The following is a 27,069-nucleotide window of genomic DNA, read 5'->3' on the forward strand; positions in this document are numbered from 1 at the left end:
TATATATATATATATATATATATATATATATATATATATATATATATATATATATATATATATATATATATATATATATATATATATCGTGCCGAATAGGCAGAACTTGCGATCTTGGCTTAAATAGCAACGCTCATCTTGCCATATAGGACAAGTGTACGCAATAATTTCGCCAAAATTATTCTGAACCTAACGAAAAAATTATATTTCACTGTGTTTGTTTAGTATTAAATTATTGTAAACAAATCTAAACTATATTTAGTTGGGTTAGGATCAAATAAATATATATATATATATATATATATATGTGTGTGTGTGTGTGTGTGTGTGTGTGTGTGTGTGTGTGTGTGTGTGTGTGTGTGTGTATGTGTGTGTGTATGTGTGTGTGTGTGTGTGTGTGTGTGTGTGTGTGTGTGTGTGTGTGTGTGTGTGTGTGTATGTGTGTGTGTGTGTGTGTGTGTGTGTGTGTGTGTGTGTGTGTGTGTGTGTGTGTGTGTGTGTGTGTGTGTGTGTGTGTGTGTGTGTGTATTTTTGTCTTACCTTTCATTATTAAAGTTTGTTTTCAAATTTATACTCATTTTTTTTTTCACTTTTCATGGTGTTGGTGACACGATATACCGATGCCACAAAAACCCTGTACAAGGTAAATCTTTAGATTAACTTTTATTCTAAGCAGAAGTTAAGGCATTTTATTGAAATGTGTCTGATAAAGACAGTGTGTTTTTACATTACTTCCACTTACCTTTTATTATGTACATAGGTGTATAATGGCCTGTACACTTTGTCTTAATTTGATAAATCGTAGAGCAAGACAACAGAAGTTATATGACTTGTATTTCCTTCAAAGAATCAAGCTGATATTTTCAATATGTACACTATTTACAACATGTACAAAGGAGGCAAAAAGCAATTCGCCAGGTAAAACACCGTGATCAACCAGCAACCTAAATAAGTCTGCCGAACCTAGTGTCACAAGTGAACCACTTTGCTTCACAGCTCTGGCGAGCTTGTCTGTGATTGGTAAATGAACCGAGGTACTGATATAACGACGGGGGTCAATATTCATCGTTAAATCCTTAGCACCTGTTTAGCTGGTCGGGAGGTAGCCTATGTACCCGAATAAAAATGTGACATACTTGTATCATGCCACACTTTTATTCCTCTCTCTCTCTCTCTCTCTCTCTCTCTCTCTCTCTCTCTCTCTCTCTCTCTCTCTCTCTCTCTCTCTCTCTCTCTATCTATCTATCTATCTATCTATCTATCTATCTATCTATCGATCTATCTATCTATCTCTATTTATCTCTATCTATCTCTCTATCTCTTTCTTTCTTGCCCAGTGTGTTCTTATTGTACCCACAATCCTTCTCACCCTCTAAATAAACATATTAACAGTGGATCAGTTTAATAACAAAGACTGCTTGGTAAATCATTAAGTTGAGAGTAATGAGAGAACAATTGCTAAGTTGCTCTTGTTCTTGATTAATAATTGATACTCTCCCTAAATAACCTTCCTTAATAATGATTAATTTTGGTCCTAATTGCTTGAAACCACGTCCATTCACTGGATCCGATTGCTTTCCAATATGAATGCGTAGTTAATGGGAGCGTTAATTAGTGGTACAACAATGCAAAACTAAATTACACTGAAAGTAACAATGGCAAAGTTAATGGTTATTTCAATGGGAATATCGCACTGCTGTAGCAGGAACAATTCACAAGTAGCCCACAAAGTCACAGTACCATGGCTGGAACAATTTACAATTAATCTACTAAGACATTAAACCATGGCTGGAACAATTTACAATTAATCTACTAAGACATTAAACCATGGCTGGAACAATTTACAATTAGTCTACTAAGGTATTAAACCATGGCTGGAACAATTTACAATTAGTCTACTAAGGCATTAAACCATGGCTGGAACACGTACCTTACCAAACAGTTTGAAGAGGAAACTTTAAGTGATGTTTCGTTCCGTTCCTGTTAATTCCCGATTCCTTAATGAACCAAAACGAATCGAAGAGTTTAAAATATCCTCTCTGAAATGCGAGTTAGATTAAGCGGATCATGTTCCTTGATACTGATTATAACATTTAAAAACAGTTTTAAATTATTTAAAATTGAAATTGTTAGAGACGTCAATATGAAAGAAAAAAAAGGCCAGGCTATATGCGAGAAAGACGCTTAAGCGAGCATTATGACATTTACTGACATACGTTTTGACCTACACGGGCTTCCTCAGTCCTCTAAAAATGCCTCTGATAGGCGAAATGTATCTTCAGGTTCATAATACTCACTTGCATATCTTTCTCGAATTTCTGTCGGTTTTAATCACCAATTTTGACGTCAATGTAGGCTTGCTCATCCTCTTTGTCTCATGTGGAGATAATTTCCCTTAACAGCTAACCTATAAAATGAAGATGAAATCTGCACACGACGTATCGCTCCGTTTTGGATATTTACCAACTGGAGTCTTGATAATGGTTTAAGAATTCCTGAAATGTCATTTTGATTTCTATTTCAATGTGACTTACGATTTTTTTTAGACATCAATTTGAGACTTATTATCCTTGACTATCCTTTCTGGTTAATCCTTTTCAAATATTTTGTCATTTCTCACACATACAAAAATAACTATGGCATTTTCTTTATTATTGTCTATGGTGAATGGTTACGACAGTCTTACTGGCACAAAAAAAAAATTGGTGAGTACCTGGTCTCCCAGCAACTCTGGTGAGTACCTCGTCATCCAAACTCTGGTGAGGTTCCTGGTCACCCAGCATCTCTGGTGAGTACCTGGTCACCCAAACCTCAGAGGTTATGTTAAGGATTCCAATAAAACAAGGACAGTTTTGGCATCACCATTTTATTGCAAAAATACTCGTTCTACAAAATTACGGTACAAAAATACAGTAACATTTAGAACACGTGTTAGGGTCGCTACATTTCCATAAATAACCTTTCGTATTCCCCTGTACAGGACACACGGGTCTCCAGTGAAAGATATTGCCGAGGAAGCTAATATTCAGAGCTGAATCTGTCATCCGTATTGTGAAACAGATCAATACAGAGGCATCATTCTTTCGTACATATTCTAATGAATACATCACTCATGACGTACGTGCACTGAGAGCAACAGTGTGTGTACACATGGAGGGTGTACATCTCAGTCTATATGTACTTAGAGTTTACTTTAGTCCTTGTCTGAGGGATGAAAGTATACTCTCTTGGTGGTATACAGGTGACACGCAGCCTTAATGCCCTTCCTGTGGTTGAGAGGATTTAAATTTTGTAAATTAAATGTCTGCATCAAGTGACTATATTGTAAATATGTGTTATTATTATTATTATTATTATTATTATTATTATTATTATTATTATTATTATTATTATTATTATTATGTTTAATGCATTCAAATTACTATCAACAACAGTACATAAGACATAAGTTGTAGAACACAATATTTTGCTCTGTATAGAGCTTTAACAAGTCATTGCTAGACAAAACTATACCCAGAGCGAAATGTTGACCTAAATAAATGCTTGTTCTGTAACTTGTCTCTATGCATTATAAATGTTGCTGCTAGCCACCGTCGTGATAGATGGATGACACTACCATGGTAGTGTGATGACACCATCATAGTAATGTGATGACACCATCATGGTAGTGTGATGACACAACCATGGTAGTGTGATGACACCATCATGGTAGTGTGATGACACTATCATAGTAGTGTGATGACACTACCATGGTAGTGTGATGACACTACCATGGTAGTGTGATGACACAACCATGGTAGTGTGATGACACAACCATGGTAGTGTGATGACACCATCATGGTAGTGTGATGACACTATCATAGTAGTGTGATGACACTACCATGGTAGTGTGATGACACTACCATGGTAGTGTGATGACACAACCATGGTAGTGTGATGACACAACCATGGTAGTGTGATGACACCATCATGGTAGTGTGATGACACAACCATGGTAGTGTGATGACACCATCATGGTAGTGTGATGACACCATCATGGTAGTGTGATGACACAACCATGGTAGTGTGATGACACCACCATGGTAGTGTGATGACACTACCACGGTAGTGTGATGACACCATCATGGTAGTGTGATGACACAACCATAATAGTGTGATAACACCACTATGGTAGTGTGATGACACCACCATGGTAGTGTGATGACACCACCATGGCAGTGTGATAACACCACCATGACAGAGTGATAACACCACCCTGACAGTGTGATAACACCACCTTGGTAATATAATAACATCACTTTTTATAGATTCAAAAACAGCAAATTAAGTAAGCAGCAGCTGCTGTAGGCAAATATCTTTCAATGGTTCACCTTAAAAATACATACACGGCGGTTCTCATCCCACACATTATATAATCTACCTTGGCAGAGTTCCACACTGTATAAACACCATACTACTACCAAAACATTAAACAGTTTTTCGATATGTATAAATACGCATAATTTTTTTTTTTAGTTTAAACCATTTTTTTTATCACAATAATGATTAAAATTTCACAATTTCTCTTCTCCGTAAAAGCCACATACTACCCTAGATGGGAACACAATTTTTTCCCTGGTGCTTTGTGTTGATAGTGTTTTTTAAAGCACTCTCTGGTATGTGTTGTTAAAATGCAAGAATCTGCTTTGAATCCGACAGTGGTATTTGACAATTTTTCCTAGGTGGGATCTGCAGGGAATGGGGCAATAATCTCCCAGCTCATACAAGACAGATTTCAGCACCTTGTATGAACCTGGTCCTCCATGGAATGGGGCAATAATCTCCCAGCTCATACAAGACAGATTTCAGCACCTTGTATGAACCTGGTCCTCCATGGAATGGGGCAATAATCTCCCAGCTCATACAAGACAGATTTCAGCACCTTGTATGAACCTGGTCCTCCATAGAATGGGACAATAATCTCCCAGCTCATACAAGACAGATTTCAGCACCTTGTATGAACCTGGTCCTCCATGGAATGGGGCAATAATCTCCCAGCTCATACAAGACAGATTTCAGCACCTTGTATGAACCTGGTCCTCCATGGAATGGGGCAATAATCTCCCAGCTCATACAAGACAGATTTCAGCACCTTGTATGAACCTGGTCCTCCATAGAATGGAACAATAATCTCCCAGCTCATGCAAGACAGATTTCAGCACCTTGTATGAACCTGGTCCTCCAAAGAATGGAACAATAATCTCCCAGCTCATGCAAGACAGATTTCAGCACCTTGTATGAACCTGGTCCTCCAAAGAATGGAACAATAATCTCCCAGCTCATGCAAGACAGATTTCAGCACCTTGTATGAGCCCCGTCCTCCTTGAGGGTGACAGGGCAAAACATAGCTCTTGTTCCCTCTGTTTAACTGTCGTAACAAATAAGGCAGCAGCACACTGCTTCAGCTCCTTGTATTAAGAGCCCTAACTGGTACCAGCATTAAATCACCTCACTTGAAAGGCATGAATGTACAAACTGTGATAAAATTTTTAATGTGATAAATTTGGTGTAGCACCTGGTGTAACGAGATACACCTGGTGTAACGAGATACACACCTGGCGTAACGAGATACACACCTGGTGTAACGAGATACACACCTGGTGTAACGAGACACGCACCTGGTGTAACGAGACACGCACCTGGTGTAACGAGATACACACCTGGTGTAACGAGATACACCTGGTGTAACGAGATACACACCTTGTTTAACGAGATACACACCTGGTGTAACGAGATACACACCTGGTGTAACGAGACACGCACCTGGTGTAACGAGACACGCATCTGGTGTAACGAGATACACACCTGGTGTAACGAAATACACACCTGGAGTAACGAGATACACACCTGGTGTAACGAGACACGCACCTGGTGTAACGAGATACACACCTGTCGTAACGAGATACACACCTGGTGTAACGAGATAGACATCTGCTATAGCGAGATACACACTTGGTGTAACGAGATACACACCTGGTGTAACGAGACACACGCCTGGTGTAAAGAGATAAACACCTGGGGTAACGAGAGACACCTTCTGCTTTACAAAAAATATCACATGTTCCCTCTGGGTAGATTTTTTTAAGTCATCTCAACCTAAAAAAGCTCTATTCAGAGCGAAACGTTGCTGATAGCAGTGTTTATTTACCTTGCTACATTTCTGCCAGCTGCCTCTGGTCAATGTTTCCAAAACGGTCTCTGCATTCTAACAACACAAGCGAGAATCTCACAAAGCATCAGTGTAGAAAGTCTTCCCTGGTCTTAATAAACAAGTGATTCTTTTACAATGACCCGGGGATGGTTTATCACAGTCACCCCTCCTCCCCACCCTACCTACAAGAACCAGGTCAGTTGAGTTTTCTAGTTTGTGGACCTGACTTCTTGCTGCGCCCCGTACCTAGCTCAGTCGTCGCGGGGGGAAAAGTGGAACTGAAAAGTCAGATTAGAAGGGTAGGGTCGGTGAGGACTGAGGAAAGCTAAGGCTGTGGGTGAAGAGTTTCTCTAGTTGAAAGGCTGAGTGCCAACAAATATGTGTAATTCAAAGACATTTAGAGCAAGCCAGGCCTTTTGTGAAGTCTTCTTGCTTTGATTTGCCTTTGTATTATTCTGAACGTTTTGTGTAGGATTACCAAGTCTGTGTGTTGTGCTTGGAGCCCTGTTCTTTTTTTTTTTATATTTTTTTTTTGACTAGTTGAGGTTTCTGAGACTGGTAATCCCTCACGAGATGCTAATGAAGTGCTCTCGATTCATCGATTTAGAGCTACCCTCCCTTTCCTTAGATCGAATCTGATTGCCTCCCATTTCCTTACGAGTTTTTCGTTCCCATGAATATAAAAAAATAACCATGAGAAAATCATTCAAGAATGGTACTTTTTTAGCTGATGTTCAGTGGTTCTTAGTGATAAATAAATATTATGATTTATAGCTGCAAGAACCAATAGTTTGGCAAATCTATAAGAAAATTTATATCTTGCATTAATAAATGACAACTTAATTGTAGGATTGTAGGACTGACCTGTATGATTAGACTCAGTAGTATAAAAAAAGTTGATACTTGAACTGTATTTTTAGAACTGGTAACAATGGCCACAGATAACCAAGGCCAACAATAACCATCTTTGACCCACAGACTATTTTTCCAGAAAGGTAATTTTGCCCATCAGTCTGTGACCTTCAATGTTATGTGTAGTATTTTGGAGACAGATGTAAAGAGTTGAGATTTAGTTTTCTCTTAATCACCTTAACCCATTAATCTCCTTTAAAAAGATTACAAAGAGTGATGATAAGGAGGTTTGTAGAGTCTGTGGAACTTGTCATCTGTAGATCAGTAGGGAAAGAGATGAAGGTAAGGGGAAAAAGTGTACTAACCAAAGCATGTCCCAAGAAAGTGATGGAACGTGCACTTAAGATCCTGATTCCTAGCATTGAGTAGTTATCCCAAATGTTTAAGATCATATGTTAAATCTGTTGGAAGAGGGAGGCCTATTTACCTATATGTATGACAGGGGATCCGAAACTTAAGAGAGTCGGGGTATCTCACTCTTTCCTCTGTATGTAAGGCATGGCGACTGATATTAGGCAGAAATATCACCACTACTCTCACAACGACTAGGGAAAATCCTCAGGGGTGTACAAAGTGTTCATCTATCTAGAAAATCTTTCTACTGTTGCCTGTAAATAAAACCATAAAATATATATAAGTATTTACAAAGTGTAAGAACATCATCGAACTTCATGGAAACAAGTTATACAAAATTGGATATAAAAATTAGCCATGACAAGGAGGCCAGTTGTAGTAAATGAAGAAGGAGAGGAGTCTGGGAGCAGAGGAGGTAATTTCCTGTTTGTGTCATTGACTCTTCCCGACTACCTCAGTAAATGTTTTCCTTCTGGAAGTTTAGTGGAAGAATGACTTCCCGAGTCATCAATCTCTGGGCCTCTTTCTTCTTCTTCCTCTTGACTTTGCCTCGTTGGTAGATCCTGACGGCGACAAGGGCGGAGGCAAACACCAGCAAGCAGACGAGTATGGCAACCACCCCGAGCACAAGGTACAGCCAGGGGACGGTGAAGTAGAGGCAGGTAGTGCGCAGCTCGTCCGCACCGGACGGGCAGTGCTTCACCCCGTCACACCAAAGCTCGGGGCTGATGCAGGCGTCGAGCTCAGGGCATTGATGAGGGCACGAGGCGCCCGTGCTGTGCCCACGGCCGCCCGCTCCCTTGAGGGACTCGAGAGCAGAGGGGCGGGGCTCCCGACGCACTTCCAGCCAGGTAAGTCTATACGTCGAGGGTTCCCTGGCTAGATAGCGGATAATAAGGCTGTCAGGGCGAGGTTCAGATAAATCCAACGCCGTGTTCCAGCCAGAGGAGAATATATCCACGCTATCCGTTCCGCCGGTTTCTGGGCATACGGCTTTGAGAGGCCGGGCTGTGTGACTGCCGTACACCACTACTCTGTTCTCCGTGGAACAGCGTTGGCTGGAGGCGTGATAACCGGGGATGTTCAGGTACAGGTGGCTATGTTCCCGGGCCACGATCTTCCAAGGGTATTCATTACACTCTGCGAACTCTCCATCACTCCGTATGAGAATAGATCCCGTTGAGCCATTTAAGATCCGTTCATCGGTGCATTCTCTGGTCTTCGTGAACTCGTACTCAGCATCGAAGAAAAAATCATTGAAATCTTGACTCCAGTTCATCTCCTTGATAGCAAACTTTAGCTGAACTAGACGAGTGTGACTGATGAACACTGATGGAGTAATTCCAGCATCACACATACAGCCTAGGGGAAGGCGCGTATTGCCCCAAGGCTCCTCCCACACCTCCAGTACAGCTGAGCCAGGAAGGCGTGCGATGCATTCGTAAAGATTCGATTGAAAATTGTGAATCGTCTTGCACATATTGCCACGAAATCCCACGTTCGTGATTTTCAGCTTTATCGCCTCTCCTTCTAATGTCTGAAATGTATATTTACAGGAGAGAGAAGATTTACCCCCACGACCGTATAGAAAAACGTTTCTAGGGGAACTGAAATGTCCCTTGGCGTCCTGAGCACTGTTAAACACTCTGTCACAATCACTGCCAGACTCCTTCCCAGACTGAAAAAAACTAACAAACTCGTAATGTATGATATAATTAAGTGGAAGGAGGCTGGTTCCGTCCGTGAACTCTTGCATGACAAAGAGGGAAGGTCCTGTGGAGAGGAAACTCTCCTTGATTGCACACGGCTGGCTCACTGTCCCCTTCTGACGCGATCTAACACATATTGGCGGCAGCTGCTCGTCACAATACTCGCCCATAAGAGTTGAAATTTCTGATTCGGGGCTATAGAACGTCTTTCCGTCATAGAGAGCAAGGCGGTTACGGCACGGTGTGTAATTAATCATAACTTCTTTCTTTCGTGTCCTATGATATTTGGTAAAATACAGCCACACGACCTCATCTCTCCGTCCCTGAAATTCATAGGAACATGTAGCGTTGGCAGGAAGAGCGAATATTGGGCTGACCACCACCCCACTGCTGCCGCCAAAGCTCTTGATGATCTGACCGCATTGCATGCTGCTTACACTGTTCGGGTTCTGCTTCATGAATAACACATGAGCCTCAAGTTCAAAGCCAGTCACTAAGTTGGCAAGATGGTTCATCATACCTGACGTTGCTGTCTGTAACACCACAAGCATCTCTGGCCCGCTGGAGGTGATGTTGGGGATGGTGGCCGTACCACACATTTTAGCAAGCAGCGGCGCCTTCTGCGACCCGCCGTCGTACACCAACAGGAAGTCCTCTGGCGCCCGACACTCGTCGTCCTGCTGGAGGCGAGCTTCTGGCGACACACGGCCGCCATGGCCTTTACGACCCACCTGTACCAGACGGTCATTATCCTGACTTAATGTGACCACAGGTACAAGATCAGGCGAGGGCGCAGGCAGTGCCTTCACCAGGTAGTAGCAGGTGACGTTGCGAGGGTACAGCCCAGGGAAATTTGGGGACTGTAAGCGGCATTGGCGAGCTCTGCAGCCTTGGAACACACGACTGCAAGCGCTGTTCCGTACCATTTCCCCGCGATACTTAGCCGTGCCTCCTCGTCCGTAGCGCACGATGGCTCTCTCACGACGCAGGAACTTGTATCTATAAGGGAAACAAGGTAAATAAAGTGTTAGTAGGTTTGAGAGGCCAGTATCACAAGAAGTTCCAGTTCTTCACGGAGGAGAGGATGCGAGGTGTCTAAAATCCTGAGAAAAAATTAAAACAGTTCTTCATCCAAGGAACTGGAACTATCCTCCCCCTTCCCCGAATCGAACCTGATTACTTCCCGTTCCCCAGTTCTGCACTTTCTCTTAAATATAAAGTAGCTATTTTTGCACTTTCGCACATACCTCCCCTCAGCGCTGCATGACCCTTAGGGTTTAACGCTTAAGTTGATTATTAATAAAAATAATCATAATATCACACCCTCCTGCTTTCTCTTTCTCAATACATTTATCTCAAGACCAGTCTCTCTTCCATCAACTAAAAATCATCATCATCGCATCTCTCAGCAAATTTATCTATCATTACTTAAACACCGGATGACCCATACGGGTTTAACGCTTCATTCTGACTACAGTTACTAGGTATATATTTGTAGAAAGTTATGCCTCGCGTCACGAATTCATTGTTTAGGTGGGTATGATTTAGTCTTCTTCCCCCAGGATCTGATTCTAACATTCGGTTGCTGTGCGAAGGAATGTGTTCTAAGGTTCTGTTGGCATAACTATAGTTCTGTTTTTCTTTGTGTGTGTGTGTACTCACCTATTTGTACTCACCTATTTGTGGTTGCAGGGGTCGAGTCACAGCTCCTGGCCCCGCCTCTTCGCTGATTGCTACTAGGTCCTCTCTCTCCCTGCCCCATGAGCTCTATCATACCTCGCCTTAAAACTATGTATGGTTCCTGCCTCCACCACATCACTTTCTAGGCTATTCCATGGCCTGACTACTCTATGACTGAAGAAATACTTCCTAACATCACTTTGATTCATCTGAGTCTTCAACTTCCAATTGTGACCTCTTGTGTGTGTGTGTGTGTGTGTGTGTGTGTGTGTGTGTGTGTGTGTGTGTGTGAATTTAGTGTTTTATTCATTTCGTTTATTTATTTAACTTAATAATAGTTAATTTTGCTTTACATATATCTCTGTTGTTCACAAACGATCATCACTGATTTTTTTTTTTCGTATTTTTTTCATGCTTTTTAATTTTCGATATTCAAAACATTTTATATATCATCTTTTTTTATCTCTCCACCACTGAATATTTTTTTAACAATTGTTAATTCAGGAATTACTTGGGAATACGGAAAATGCCACAAGCTGCATGCAAAAGACTTTATTAAAACAATGTTCCCATGTGTAGATTTTCTTATCATGATTTGATAAAGGTCTACACACAGCTGAACGTTGATCCAACGAGAGCGTACACTGCAGCTCGTATCCTATTCCTCACTATTCTTGGCATCCCGACATTTGGATCCGAACACAGAGCAGACTGGCTTAAAGAGAACAACGCTCATTGCAGAGGGTCCATGCATGAGCTATTGTTGGAATAACTAGCAAATTACCAGTGAGGTACAATAGACACAAAGCATGGAAAGTCTTTCATTTAACAAATAAATAGGCAAGAGTTTCCTTTATGTCATGCCTGTCTATGTTGTAGTTGCCTGAATGATACATCCGACAAGATGCCAATTAATATACAGAGAGGAGTTGAACTGTAATAACTACACCTTAATTGTCTCTATTTGCAACTACTTATCTACCTTTGTGTACATACATCTTTCAGTATCTACTTTTCACTTCTTATTTCTACCTGTTTGTATATTTTTCCAGCACTGAGTATTACAAACATTGTTGTCCTCATTATATTTATCAAACACTAAATTTGAATAGAAAACATTCTTTCTTGAACCCCTTGCAAGATATGTTTATTTACAAAAATTCTTCAACTATTAAATATATTGAAATTTTTCCTAAGTTCCTCTTCAGACTGGGTTTATATACAGATATGAAAATGCATTATATGTTGCATTCAAAGAACGTAGCAAAATTCTTTGCGAAGAGCTATATTCTTGGATGCACTTGGATTCAGTTGGATACTCGTGGATTTTCTCAACACATTGTGAATCAGATGGTATTCAAAATGGTTTATAACTAACTTATTAACTTATTCAAGACGCCACTCTTGGTCTGAATGACACTTACGGCTTTGTTGATATAAGATATAAAGTGCAAAACTACCTAGAGAATCACTTACTTGATCTTAAACTTGAGGGGGTTGTCGAAATATTCTCCCTGGATGGTGGAGGCTGCGTGAAGTGTGACTGCCACTGTGTCAGTCTCACTGTAGTAGACATTCAAGCCAGAGCCTTCACCACACCACCTGCCTCCCCGCACACGTAGCTTGGGTTCCTCGATACTGATGTGGTCGCCTTCACACCCTCCTATACGTGAACCTGACGAAGCTGGGGAAAGACGGGGAAGGTATGTGAGAGGAACAAACTCGGTATATTGATCATCGCCTCCACACCCTCCTGAAGGTGAACCTGACGATGCTGGGGAAAGACAGGGAAGGTATGTGAGAGGACAAAACTGGAGGGGATATTGATCATCGTCCCCACACCCTCCTGAAGGTGAACCTGACGAAGCTGGGGGAAGATAGTGAGTGTGCGTGAGAGGAAGAAACTGGGGATATTGATCATCCCCTCCACACCCTTCTATACGTCATCCTGACGATGATGGGTAAGATAGGAAGATTGTGTGGGAGGAAGAGTGTGTGAGGGAAGAGAGATTCTGATCACCTCCCTTCCCTCACATCAGTATTCCCTTCATATCAGATCTCATACCTAATACCAACTGTTACCACCATATTTCTATTTTTTTTTCATCAAACTTTCACTCCACATCAGTTTTAATGGTGACAAATACTATAAGGTATGATACAAACTGTAATAAACTGTAAAACGTTGCCTTTTAATATTATCACGCTTCATAACATTGTACTGTAGTTTAAGACTAGTACTGAAACTGCCAGAATTTCTCTACTTATCCAAATTCATGTTAAACGCTAAACACACGTACGTCATCCGGTGCAAGACGTAGTGGAGACTCGATCCACCGTCTGCTATGCGCGAGACAGACGCACTTCTTATCTGTACTCACCTAGATGTCTCGAGACTTGCCTGTCAATCTGTATAATTTGTCCCCGTCCTAAAGGAAGGTTCCTTGATGCTGGTGAGGGACTCTTGATCTAGGGAATTGGATCTATGCTCCAATTCTCTGGATTAAGCCTGAAATCCTTCTACAGCCCCCCCCCTTTCAATAAAAGCTGTATAATCCCTACGGGTTTAGCGCTCCCTATAATAACAGGAACTAGTGGATGAAAAAATGATTGTTGAATTCAATGATAAATCCGTAATAAGGCTATTAGTTTTTCCTGACATTTTATTCACTTTCTCTGTTATGACATCCGTATGAATCCCAATTTCCATGATATTTGCCAAGAAAATGTAACTCAACCCTACAGGTGACATATTATGATGCCGATGAGGGGCTTTTGATCCAAGATCTTATGCCTATCGTCCCCTTCCTTGAACTAAACTTGTCTCCAATTCCTCCTAGGCTGTATGACCGTAAGGGCTTAATTCTTCCCCGCGAGTACAATAACGTGCGATGCTTGATAACATTTTCATCGCTGAAATCTCTATTTTCAGACTGAAAGATTTAGAATCTGTATGTATAAAACTCATCCTGTGTGACGGAATATGAAAGGGAAGCCTAGCTAGCGGCTGTTTAAACAATGTAACTCTTAATTGTAAACGGTATGGCGATGCCAACAAACTGTGGAAAAGGACACGTGTGTACAGATCAGGACCTCAGTTAAAGGAACCGTTTCGCCACGAGTGGCTTCATCAGCCATTAGGACAGACCGCTACACAAGTGTCTTGTCTGTACACAAATGGCCTTTTTCGTAACTCTTGTAGAAAAGGGCGTTCGCACACTGCGGATGCATACACTGTCATTAGATCAAATGATTGCACTACTGACAAGCTGATGAATAAAACATATGAGTAACACCTGGGTGTCTTCATTGGAGAGACGTCTCGCCTGCTCAGTTGGATTTTTCTTGTTATTCAGTTTATTACATATAGTAAGTACGAGAACGATGACTCGAGCCATTGGAAGGAGTGGTGAAGTATAGCGGTTGAAGATCTTAACACAGATGGGTGGGGCCCACAAGTGGAAATAGATCATGCCCATCAATTTAACTAGAATATAAGTCCGCTGCAAATATGATTTTCTACCTAACATTAAAAAATGCTTGCTGTGTGGGCGATACATCTGAAAATGAAAACGCCCAGGTACACGTGTCTTATTCACTGGGATATATACATAAAAATAATACAGGTCATTGAGAAGAAATTGTAATGTAATAAAATGCTTCTTTAAGGGTGTTCTTTGATATTAGTGAAGGATTCTTGATGAAAGAATTTTGAGCTATCCTCTCCTTTCTTGGATAAAACCTGAATGCCTCCCATTACCCAGAGATTATAGGAGCTTCATGGTTTTATCATCACTTCCCCATGAAGATGCTGATAATAATAATAATAATAATAATAATAATAATAATAATAATAATAATAATAATAATAATAATAATAATAATAATAATAATAATAATAATAGTTATAATAATAATAATAATAACAATTAAAATAATTATAATAATAATAATAATAATAATAATAATAATACCAGTAATGTTAATAATAATATGAGAGGTACTTCCTTCGTTTGTCACTCCCCTCGAACGTACCATTAATGTTGATGATGGGGTCAAGGAGAAGGGAATTTGCTGGTGAGGGGGAGATACGATATATGGGTGGGCAAGATTTTCGGTAAGGTCTCGCATGCAGATACGTGCCCTCGTGAGGTTTAGTGAAGGGTTGGAATGGTAGGAAATATTAGTTGGGTAAAGGTTTGGTAATACGTCGCATGTGGAGAAGCATTACGGGAAGAGGGGGATAGGGAATTGGTTAATGGATAGTGAAGAAAGAGGGTACTCGAATGGACCTCCTGGGTCACAGGTTCTCTCTCACGTACACTAATTACATCCCCGTTGTAGGACAGGGGAAGTAGATACGATATAACAAGTGTGGACGACCTGTCAGTGTAAGGAAGAAGTTGGGAGAATCATCAGTGGGAGGATTCGATAGTGTATGTGCTGGAATCAAGAGAAAAGGGTGATAAAGTTAACAAGAATAGGATGCAAGATGGTAATGAGTGAAATATATGTATATATTAATTCTTTGGGCGAGTGCAATTAAGAGAAAATAATGGTGAAAATATCACGAGAAATCAATGCTACAAGTAAAAAGAAAAGACAATGAAAATGAACACATCTTCAAGCCGAGTGTCAGATCACCTGAACATTACTACTTCCAGATAGATGGACAAATCACACCATCTTTGCATATCAATTGCTTATGCTGTCTCCATATTACTAGCCTCTATTTTCGAATGGGCGAAACGCTTTGAAATAAAGTTACCTAGTTGTTGAATATATGTATAACTTATCTACAAGCAAGTAGAATTAGGAATCTGTGATTAACCATAACAAAAGAAAGAAAAAAAATCAGAATTAAATTGGCAAGTAAAGACGATTCTTTTGTAAGCAGCATTGTGTATATAGAGGTGTGTATTTCACTGTGTATACTCATTCAGTTCCGCTTAACCCCAATGTTTGTGTTAACTTTAAGGAGGCGTTTATCGAGTCTTCTCTGTTGTGGTCGTGGAGAATGTGTGGAAGCCAGTGAATAGCTCTTGATCCAAGGAGTAGAAGCTACCCTCCTCTTCCTCTCAACAAACCCGATTGCTCTCTATTCTCCAGGCGCTGCCTGACCTCAGTGGATTTAATGGGGGAGGCGATTATAAAAATATTTGTAATGTAACACGAGGTTCTACATTCACTTGATATTTAAGGAAAGGAGTAACTAGAAAAAAAAGGCAGCATACGTGAGATTTAGCTATATCTGAGGCAGGTAAATGGGAGTAATGGTAGGCGTGGGGGAATAATGGTAGTTGGTAATGGGTAGAGTAGAGGGGAGAGGTCCATTGAGGGTAGGTTACAGGAATTTACGAGATGGTTAACAGCGTGGGGGACGGAGCAGTGAGTCTGGAGGGACCTCTAACATGATAAAAAGCATGGTTGACCACAGCACGGTGGAGGCTGGAGAAAAACCTCATTGTAACATTATTATTGCTGTTAACAGTATTTTTAATAATTTTTCCCTATATTGAAAGTTCTAGTGGTCAATGTGGCAGATGCTGCAAATGTATGGAATGGGAGGTAGGTTATAGAAAGAGGTGAAAAGTTTTTATGAGGATAGTGAGGCTCAGGTTAGAGTATGTAGGAGAGAGGGAGATTATTTCCCAGTAAAAGTAGGCCTTAGACAGGGATGTGTGATGTTACCGTGGTTGTTCAATATATTTGTAGATGGAGTAGTAAAAGAAGTGAATGCTCTGGTGCTGGCAAGAGGTGTGGGGTTAAAACATAAAGAATCTAACACAAAGTGGGAGTTGTCACAATTGCTCTTTGCTGATGACACTGTGCTTTTGGGAGATTCTGAAGAGAAGTTGCAGAGGTTGGTTGATGAGTTTGGTAAGATATGTAAAAGAAGGAAGTTAAAAGTGAATATAGGAAAGAGTAAGGTGATGAGGATAACAAAAGAATTAAGTAACGGAAGATTGGATATCAGATTGGAGGGAGAGAGTATGGAGGAGGTGAATATGTTCAGATATTTGGGAGTGGATGTGTCAGCAGATGGGTCTACGAAGGATGAGGTAAATCATAGAATTGACGAGGGGAAAAAAAGTGAGTGGTGCACTGAGGAGTCTGTGGAGACAAAGAACTTTGTCCATGAAAGCAAAGACGGGAATGTGTGAGAGTATAGTTATACCAACGCTCGTGTGTGGGTGTGAGGCATGGGTTGTGAATGTTGCAACGAGTCATGTCTGAGGGCAATGCGTGGTGTGAATATAACGCAGAGAATCCGTACTTTGGAGATTAGGAGGAGGTGTGGGATTACCAAAACTATTATCCAGAGGGCTGAGGAAGGGTTATTGAGTTGGTTTGAATATTCAGAGAGAGTGGAACGAAATACAATGACTTCGAGAGTATATAAATCTCTAGTGGAGGGAAGGCGGGGTAGGAGCCTGTCTAGGAAAGGCTGGAGGGAAGGGGGTAAAGGAGGTTTTGTGTGAGAGGGGGCTTGGATTTCCAGCAAGCGTGCTTGAGCATGTTAGATAGGTGCGAATAGAGACAAATGCTTTTTACTACTTGACGTGCTGTTGGAGTGTAAGCAAAGTAACATTTATGAAGGGATTCAGGGAAACCGGCAAGCCGGACTTGATTCCTGGAGATGGGAAGTACAGTGCCGGCACTCTAAAGGAGGGGTGTTAATGTTGCAGTTTTATAACTGTAGTGTAAGCATGCCTCTGGCAGGACAGTGATGGAGTGAATGATGATGAAAGTTTCTCTTTTTCGGGCCACCCTGCCTTGGTGAGAAACGGCCAGTGTGTTAATAATATATATATATATATATATATATATATATATATATATATATATATATATATATATATATATATATATATATATATATATAATATATATACATATATACATATTATTTATATATATATATATATATATATATATATATATATATATATATATATATATATATATATATATATATATATATATATATATATATATATATATATATATATATATATATATATATATATATATTATTTACCAAACTGCGGCAGGCTAGGGCTCGACCCCACTACACATTGTCCCGCCTCAAGAGACAACACAACGTACATGTCACCTTACCACTGAGCCAACGATCCTGCAAAGATCACTCATCAAGCAGAGCTAGATGTTTTTCTCCTGTTCCGAGGACACTCGTGGCAGTGATATCTCAAGGATTAATTTCAGCCTCCTCTGTAGCATCGGTGGCTCAGTGGTAGTGACATGTACATTGTGTTGCTTCTTGAGGAGGGACAACGTGTCATGGGGTCGAGGCTGGCCTACCATAGTTTGGTAAATGATTCAAAATCACTTGTTTCGTGGTTTCATTGGTTATATATATAAATATATATATATATATATATATATATACATATATATATATATATATATATATATATATATATATATATATATATATATATATTTATCTATTTATATATATATATATATATATATATATATATATATATATATATATATATATATATATATATATATATATATATATATATATATATATATATATGCAATAAGATCACAGTAAACAGGTGATTTCAGAATATGCAAAACAACCACTGTGAAAGAATAGAGAAATTCCAAGCGTGAAAGTAAAGCATCAAAGGAAGGTATATAAAGGGGTAGCCCACATCTCATTATCAGATCCCGCAACACCTGACGCGAGAGAGCAGGCCCGCCGGCCGAACTAGACAGGTCCTTCACACATCCCACCAACAAACTATTCTACCCAAGAAATAATAAATTTAAAAATTTTATTATTTTTCCAATGTGTTATAAAATTCTTCCCAAATTCTTTTAATTATAAATGGATCTAATTTATATAAACCAAAGGAAATGTTCATATTATTGTCAAAACTGCTTTTTATGAAACAAGATTCAATTATATTCCTGTCGACCATGGACTTGCTTGATACTACTTTCTCAACTTTTTGAAAATCAATTGGATGGTTTAAATCTCTTACATGAATAAATAGAGCATTGGAATCTTGTCCAGTTCTAATGCTATATTTATGTTGTTTTAATCTTAGTTCGAGATTTTTACCAGTTTGACCGTAATAAACTTTATCGCAAATTTTAGAAGGAATCTTATAGACACATCCATCAGCATTTTGGGGGGAATTCTTTATCAAAAATTTTTTACTGTATCAAGATTTTTGAATATTTTTTTATTATTTTTTTTTATTATCACACTGGCCGATTCCCACCAAGGCAGGGTGGCCCGAAAAAGAAAAACTTTCACCATCATTCACTCCATCACTGTCTTGCCAGAAGGGTGCTTTACACTACAGTTTTTAAACTGCAACATTAACACCCCTCCTTCAGAGTGCAGGCACTGTACTTCCCATCTCCAGGACTCAAGTCCGGCCTGCCGGTTTCCCTGAATCCCTTCATAAATGTTACTTTGCTCACACTCCAACAGCACGTCAAGTATTAAAAACCATTTGTCTCCATTCACTCCTATCAAACACGCTCACGCATGCCTGCTGGAAGTCCAAGCCCCTCGCACACAAAACCTCCTTTACCCCCTCCCTCCAACCCTTCCTAGGCCGACCCCTACCCCGCCTTCCTTCCACTACAGACTGATACACTCTTGAAGTTATTCTGTTTCGCTCCATTCTCTCTACATGTCCGAACCACCTCAACAACCCTTCCTCAGCCCTCTGGACAACAGTTTTGGTAATCCCGCACCTCCTCCTAACTTCCAAACTACGAATTCTCTGCATTATATTCACACCACACATTGCCCTCAGACATGACATCTCCACTGCCTCCAGCCTTCTCCTCGCTGCAACATTCATCACCCATGCTTCACACCCATATAAGAGCGTTGGTAAAACTATACTCTCATACATTACCCTCTTTGCCTCCAAGGACAAAGTTCTCTGTCTCCACCGACTCCTAAGTGCACCACTCACTCTTTTTCCCTCATCAATTCTATGATTCACCTCATCTTTCATAGACCCATCCGCTGACACGTCCACTCCCAAATATCTGAATACGTTCACCTCCTCCATACTCTCTCCCTCCAATCTGATATTCAATCTTTCATCACCTAATCTTTTTGTTATCCTCATAACCTTACTCTTTCCTTTATTCACCTTTAATTTTCTTCTTTTGCACACCCTACCAAATTCATCCACCAATCTCTGCAGCTTCTCTTCAGAATCTCCCAAGAGCACAGTGTCATCAGCAAAGAGCAGCTGTGACAACTCCCACCCTGTGTGTGATTCTTTATCTTTTAACTCCACGCCTCTTGCCATGACCCTCGCATTTACTTCTCTTACAACCCCATCTATAAATATATTAAACAACCACCGTGACATCACACATCCTTGTCTAAGGCCTACTTTTACTGGGAAAAAATTTCCCTCTTTTCTACATACTCTAACTTGAGCCTCACTATCCTCGTAAAAACTCTTCACTGCTTTCAGTAACCTACCTCCTACACCATACACTTGCAACATCTGCCACATTGCCCCCCTATCCACCCTGTCATACGCCTTTTCCAAATCCATAAATGCCACAAAGACCTCTTTAGCCTTATCTAAATACTGTTCACTTATATGTTTCACTGTAAACACCTGGTCCACACACCCCCTACCTTTCCTAAAGCCTCCTTGTTCATCTGCTATCCTATTCTCCGTCTTACTCTTAATTCTTTCAATTATAACTCTACCATACACTTTACCAGGTACTCTCAACAGACTTATCCCCCTATAATTTTTGCACTCTCTTTTATCCCCTTTGCCTTTATACAAAGGAACTATGCATGCTCTCTGCCAATCCCTAGGTACCTTACCCTCTTCCATACATTTATTAAATAATTGCACCAACCACTCCAAAACTATATCCCCACCTGCTTTTAACATTTCTATCTTTATCCCATCAATCCCGGCTGCCTTACCCCCTTTCATTTTACCTACTGCCTCACGAACTTCCCCACACTCACAACTGGCTCTTCCTCACTCCTACAAGATGTTATTCCTCCTTGCCCTATACACGAAATCACAGCTTCCCTATCTTCATCAACATTTAACAATTCCTCAAAATATTCCCTCCATCTTCCCAATACCTCTAACTCTCCATTTAATAACTCTCCTCTCCTATTTTTAACTGACAAATCCATTTGTTCTCTAGGCTTCCTTAACTTGTTAATCTCACTCCAAAACTTTTTCTTATTTTCAACAAAATTTGTTGATAACAGCTCACCCACTCTCTCATTTGCTCTCTTTTTACATTGCTTCACCACTCTCTTAACCTCTCTCTTTTTCTCCATATACTCTTCCCTCCTTGCATCACTTCTACTTTGTAAAAACTTCTCATATGCTAACTTTTTCTCCCTTACTACTCTCTTTACATCATCATTCCACCAATCGCTCCTCTTCCCTCCTGCACCCACTTTCCTGTAACCACAAACTTCTGCTGAACACTCTAACACTACATTTTTAAACCTACCCCATTCCTCTTCGACCCCATTGCCTATGCTCTCATTAGCCCATCTATCCTCCAATAGCTGTTTATATCTTACCCTAACTGCCTCCTCTTTTAGTTTATAAACCTTCACCTCTCTCTTCCCTGATGCTTCTATTCTCCTTGTATCCCATCTACCTTTTACTCTCAGTGTAGCTACAACTAGAAAGTGATCTGATATATCTGTGGCCCCTCGATAAACATGTACATCCTGAAGTCTACTCAATACAACTTTAATATTAAAATATAATATTAAAATTTAATATTAAAAGTCTTAAGAAGAGAAGGCATATCAACCAAGTTTTCATGATAAGGGAGAACCACCATATTTTTAGTTGAACAAGGCTGGTTGTCCCTTTTTGGATTGTAAAAAGTATTTCTAGCAACTTTAAAAGATTTATCAATTACATTTCTTGGGTATTTCAAATCAATACCTATTTCATAAATTTTGGATATTTCCTCATCTATGAGCTCTGGACTACAAATTCGTAAAGCTCTCAAAAACATTGATGAGAAAACAGGCAGTTTAACTCTATCTTTATGGGAAGAATAATAGTGGACATAGGAACAGTTATTTGTAGGTTTTCTGTAAATTTTAAATTTGAATTCATTATTACCCTTAATAATTAAAACATCTAGAAAAGGCAATGAGTTATTTTCTTCAAATTCAACAGTAAAATTTATAGAATGGGTTAAGCTATTTAATTTGCCAAGGAAATGGTGTATATCGACATTTATGTCCAAAAATGTAGATATACACCATTTTCTTGGAAAATTAAATAGCTTAGCCCATTCTATAAATTTTACTGTTGTATTTGAAGAAAATAACTCATTGCCTTTTCTAGATGTTTTAATTATTAAGGGTAATAATGAATTCAAATTTAAAATTTACAGAAAACCTACAAATTTCTGTTCCTATGTCCACTATTATTCTTCCCATCAAGATAGAGTTAAACTGCCTGTTTTCTCATCAATGTTTTTGAGAGCTTTACGAATTTGTAGTCCAGAGCAGGAAATATCCAAAATTTATGAAATAGGTACTGATTTGAAATACCCAAGAAATGTAATTGATAAATCTTTTAAAGTTGCTAGAAATACTTTTTACAATCCAAAAAGGGACTACCAGCCTTGTTCAACTAAAAATATGGTGGTTCTCCCTTACCATGAAAACTTGGTTGATATGCCTTCTCTTCTTAAGACTTTTAATATTAAAGTTGTATTCAAAAATCTTGATACAGTAAAAAAACTTTTGATAAAGAATTCCCCCCAAAATGCTGATGGATGTGTCTATAAGATTCCTTCTAAAATTTGCGATAAAGTTTATTACGGTCAAACTGATAAAAATCTCGAACTAAGATTAAAACAACATAAATATAGCATTAGAACTGGACAAGATTCCAATGCTCTATTTATTCATGTAAGAGATTTTAACCATCCAATTGATTTTCAAAAAGTTGAGAAAGTAGTATCAAGCAAGCCCATGGTCGACAGGAATATAATTGAATCTTGTTTCATAAAAAGCAGTTTTGACAATAATATGAATATTTCCTTTGGTTTATATAAATTAGATCCATTTATAATTAAAAGAATTTGGGAAGAATTTAATAATACATTGGTCAAATAATAAAATTTTTAAATTTATTATTTCTTGGATAGAATAGTTTGTTGGTGGGTTGTGTGAAGGACCTATCTAGTTCTGCCGGCGGGCCTGCTGTCTCGCGTCAGGTGCTTCTTTGTTGTGGGATCTGATAATAAGGTGTGAGCTACCCCTTTATATACCTTCCTTTGATGCTTTACTTTCATTGTTCCTTGATAATGTGAGTAGTCACGAAACGCTTGGAATTTCTCTATTCTTTCACAGTGGTTGTTTTGCATATATATACATATATATATATATATATATATATATATATATATATATATATATATATATATATATATATATATATATATATATATATATATATATATATATATACATATGTATGTATGTATATATATATATATATATATATATATATATATATATATATATATGTGTGTGTATATATATGTATATATATATATCAAACTGGCCATGTCAGTTATAACAGTGGTCAGCGCAGATGTGCGTAGGTACACACGTAGCCACGCGTTTGATTTCCACCTGGTTTAACCCTGATGGTTAGCTATAGTCGTTGATTATGACCTTTCCAAGTATGGAAATAATTTAGTGACCTCACACAAGCGTGTGTTTTATAATAATATTATGAATAATAATAATAATATTAATAATAATAATAATAATAATAATAATAATAATAATAATAATAATAATAAATGTACATCCCTCTGTGTTACATATCAATCCCCAATGTGTTAAAATTATTATTATTATTATTATGATTATTATTATTATTATTATTATTATTATTATTATTATTATTATTATTATTAGGTTAGGTTAGGTAAGGTTCGTCAGGAAACAGGACAAATGTTTCCTGACGCGGGTGTGTTACATATCAATCCCCAATGTGTTAAAATTATTATTATTATTATTATTATTATTATTATTATTATTATTATTATTATTATTATTACTATTATTATTATTATTATTATTATTATTATTATTATAGTAGTTGTAGTAGTAGACGTAGATTTTTTTCCACTTGTAATATGCTAGGTAAGGTAAGATATCATGATTATATAACTTCAACAAGGTAAGGTAATAATACAAGGTTCATCTAGCAAGGCTTGCAGCACACACCTGCTCACACAAAACATGGCAGGTTTCATGGCCTTCCGTTCCCTCGTTTATCCCGCCTCGACTCCCACTAATGAGGCAATTTAAGGTAGTTCTCTTTGTTGGACGGTGGTTACTGGGGCAGTTGCTGGTACTACAGCTCCTGTGGGTGTTACTGCAGCAGCTGCTGCCGCCGGTGCTGTCTTGTTCCTCTACTAGTGCTGCTGTTGCTGGCAATGTTGCTGCTGTGCTTCTGCTGATGCTATACTGCTGCTAAAGGTGGTGAACCTCTCACACACGCACTCGTTCGCACACACACACACACATACACACACACACACACACACACACACACACACACACACACACACACACACACACACACACACACACACACACACACACACACACACACACACAGTGAAGAGGCGGGGCCAGGAGCTCGGACTCGACCCCCGCAACCTCAACTAGGTGAGTACAACTAGGTGAGTACACACACACACACACACACACACACACACACACACCCGAAGGTGTAGGGAGGCAAAAACTAAGTGCAACAGAGAATGGAAAAGGTACAGAAGGCATAGGACCCAAGAAAACAAGGAGATTAGTAGAAGGGCCAGAAACGAGTATGCACAGATAAGGAGGGAGACCCAGCGACAGTATGAAAACGACATAGCATCGAAAGTCAAATCTGACCCGAAACTGCTGTATAGCCATATTAGGAGGAAGACAACAGTCAAGGACCAGGTGATAAGGCTGAGGAAAGAAGGTGGAGAACTCACAAGAAACTATCAAGAGGTATGTGAGGAGCTCAACACGAGATTTGAGGAAGTATTTACAGTAGAGACAGGAAGGACTCTGGGGGGACAGACCAGATGGGGACACCAGCAAGGAATACACCAACAAGTGTTGGACGACATACATACAGATGAGGAGGAGGTGAAGAAACTGATAAGGGACATCGATACCTCAAAGGCAATGGGACCGGACATCTCCCCGTGGGTCCTTAGAGAGGGAGCAGATATGTTGTGCATGCCACTTACCACAATCTTCAACACGTCCCTGGAATCTGGGCAACTACCTGAGGTATGGAAGACTGCAAGTGTAGTTCCCATTTTTAAAAAAGGAGACAGAAAAGAGGCACTAAACTATAGACCTGTGTCATTGACGTGTATAGTATGCAAAGTTATGGAGAAGATTATCAGGAGGAGAGTGGTGGAGCACCTGGAACGGAACAAGAGTATAAATGCCAACCAGCACGGATTCATGGAAGGAAAATCCTGTGTCACAAACCTTCTAGAGTTTTATGATAAAATAACAGTAGTAAAACACGAAAGAGAGGGGTGGGTTGATTGCATCTTCTTGGACTGCAAGAAGGCTTTTGACACAGTTCCTCACAAGAGATTAGTGCAGAAGCTAGAGCATCAGGCACATATAACAGGAAGGGCACTGAAATGGATCAGAGAATACCTGACAGGGAGGCAACAACGAGTCATGGTACGTAATGATGTATCACAGTGGGCACCTGTGACGAGCGGGGTCCCACAGGGATCGGTCCTAGGACCAGTGCTATTTTTGGTATATGTGAACGACATGATGGAAGGGTTAGACTCAGAAGTGTCCCTGTTTGCAGATGATGTGAAATTAATGAGGAGAATTAAATCAGATGAGGACCAGGCAGGACTTCAAAGAGACCTGGACAGACTGGACACCTGGTCCAGCAAATGGCTTCTCGAATTTAATCCTGCCAAATGCAAAGTCATGAAGATAGGGGAAGAGCACAGAAGACCACAGACGGAGTATAGACTAGGTGGCCAAAGACTGCAAACCTCACTCAATGAGAAAGATCTTGGGGTGAGTATAACACCGAGCATGTCTCCGGAAGCACACATCAATCAGATAACTGCTGCAGCATATGGGCGCCTGGCAAACCTGAGAACAGCATTCCGATACCTTAGTAAGGAATCTTTCAAGACACTGTACACCGTGTATGTCAGGCCCATACTGGAGTATGCAGCACCTGTTTGGAACCCGCACTTGATAAAGCACGTCAAGAAACTAGAGTAAGTACAAAGGTTTGCGACAAGGTTAGTTCCAGAGCTAAGGGGAATGTCCTATGAAGAAAGATTAAGGGAAATCGGCCTGACGACACTGGAGGACTGGAGGGTCAGGGGAGACATGATAACGACATATAAAATACTGCGTGGAATAGACAAGGTGGACAAAAACAGGATGTTCCAGGGAGGGGACACAGAAACAAGAGGCCACAATTGGAAGTTGAAGACACAAATGAGTCAGAGAGATATTAGGAAGTATTTCTTCAGTCATAGAGTTGTCAGGCAGTGGAATAACCTAGAAAATGACGTAGTGGAGGCAGGAACCATACACAGTTTTAAGACGAGGTTTGATAAAGCTCATGGAGCGGGTAGAGAGAGGGCCCAGTAGCAACCGGTGAAGAGGCGGGACCAGGAGCTAAGACTCGACCCCTGTAACCACAAATAGGTGAGTACAAATAGGTGAATACACACACACACACACACACACACACGTAAGAAAGCTCTCCAAGTGAAAACACCACTTGGGATCAAGGAGCAGTTCTTGACAAACAACGGATGTACATTAGACTTCACATGAGTAAGAAAAGATACTGAGCCATGTAACTACAAACAGCGTAAAACAACGACGATTTAAAGTGTAATTACGCTAAAGTACAAAATTGCGGAAATTTAAAATCCGACCATGAGAAATTGAGAACTACGGGGAAACACGAACAGTACCAGAGGCTAGTAGTGCCAACCTGTATGACCCTTGTGTCTTTAGCGCTTAGTTATGATTATAACAATTATAATATCAATGCCAACGAACATAAGTGCCACTAAGTGCCAGAGACTGACCACCAATACCACACACAAGCCGCCAGGAACCATCAAGGATTAAAATACATTAATGCACAACTTTTCACT

General features: G+C 39.7%; 1 protein-coding gene across 1 annotated transcript in view; it reads right to left on the minus strand.

Moving 5' to 3' along the window:
- Positions 1-2,858: 2,858 nt before the first annotated feature.
- LOC128694944 (uncharacterized) overlaps positions 2,859-27,069 on the minus strand; it is a 409,169-nt gene continuing 384,958 nt past the window's right edge. The window contains exons 5-6 of the mRNA XM_070094354.1: positions 12,322-12,529; positions 2,859-10,164 (exon numbers count right to left, since the gene is read on the minus strand). Coding sequence (XP_069950455.1) covers positions 7,911-10,164; positions 12,322-12,529 — 2,462 coding nt within the window. The 3' untranslated portion in view covers positions 2,859-7,910. The remainder of the gene's footprint in view (positions 10,165-12,321; positions 12,530-27,069) is intronic.

This window comes from Cherax quadricarinatus, chromosome 45 (assembly GCF_038502225.1).
Source record: "Cherax quadricarinatus isolate ZL_2023a chromosome 45, ASM3850222v1, whole genome shotgun sequence".
Classification (NCBI taxonomy): domain Eukaryota; kingdom Metazoa; phylum Arthropoda; class Malacostraca; order Decapoda; family Parastacidae; genus Cherax; species Cherax quadricarinatus.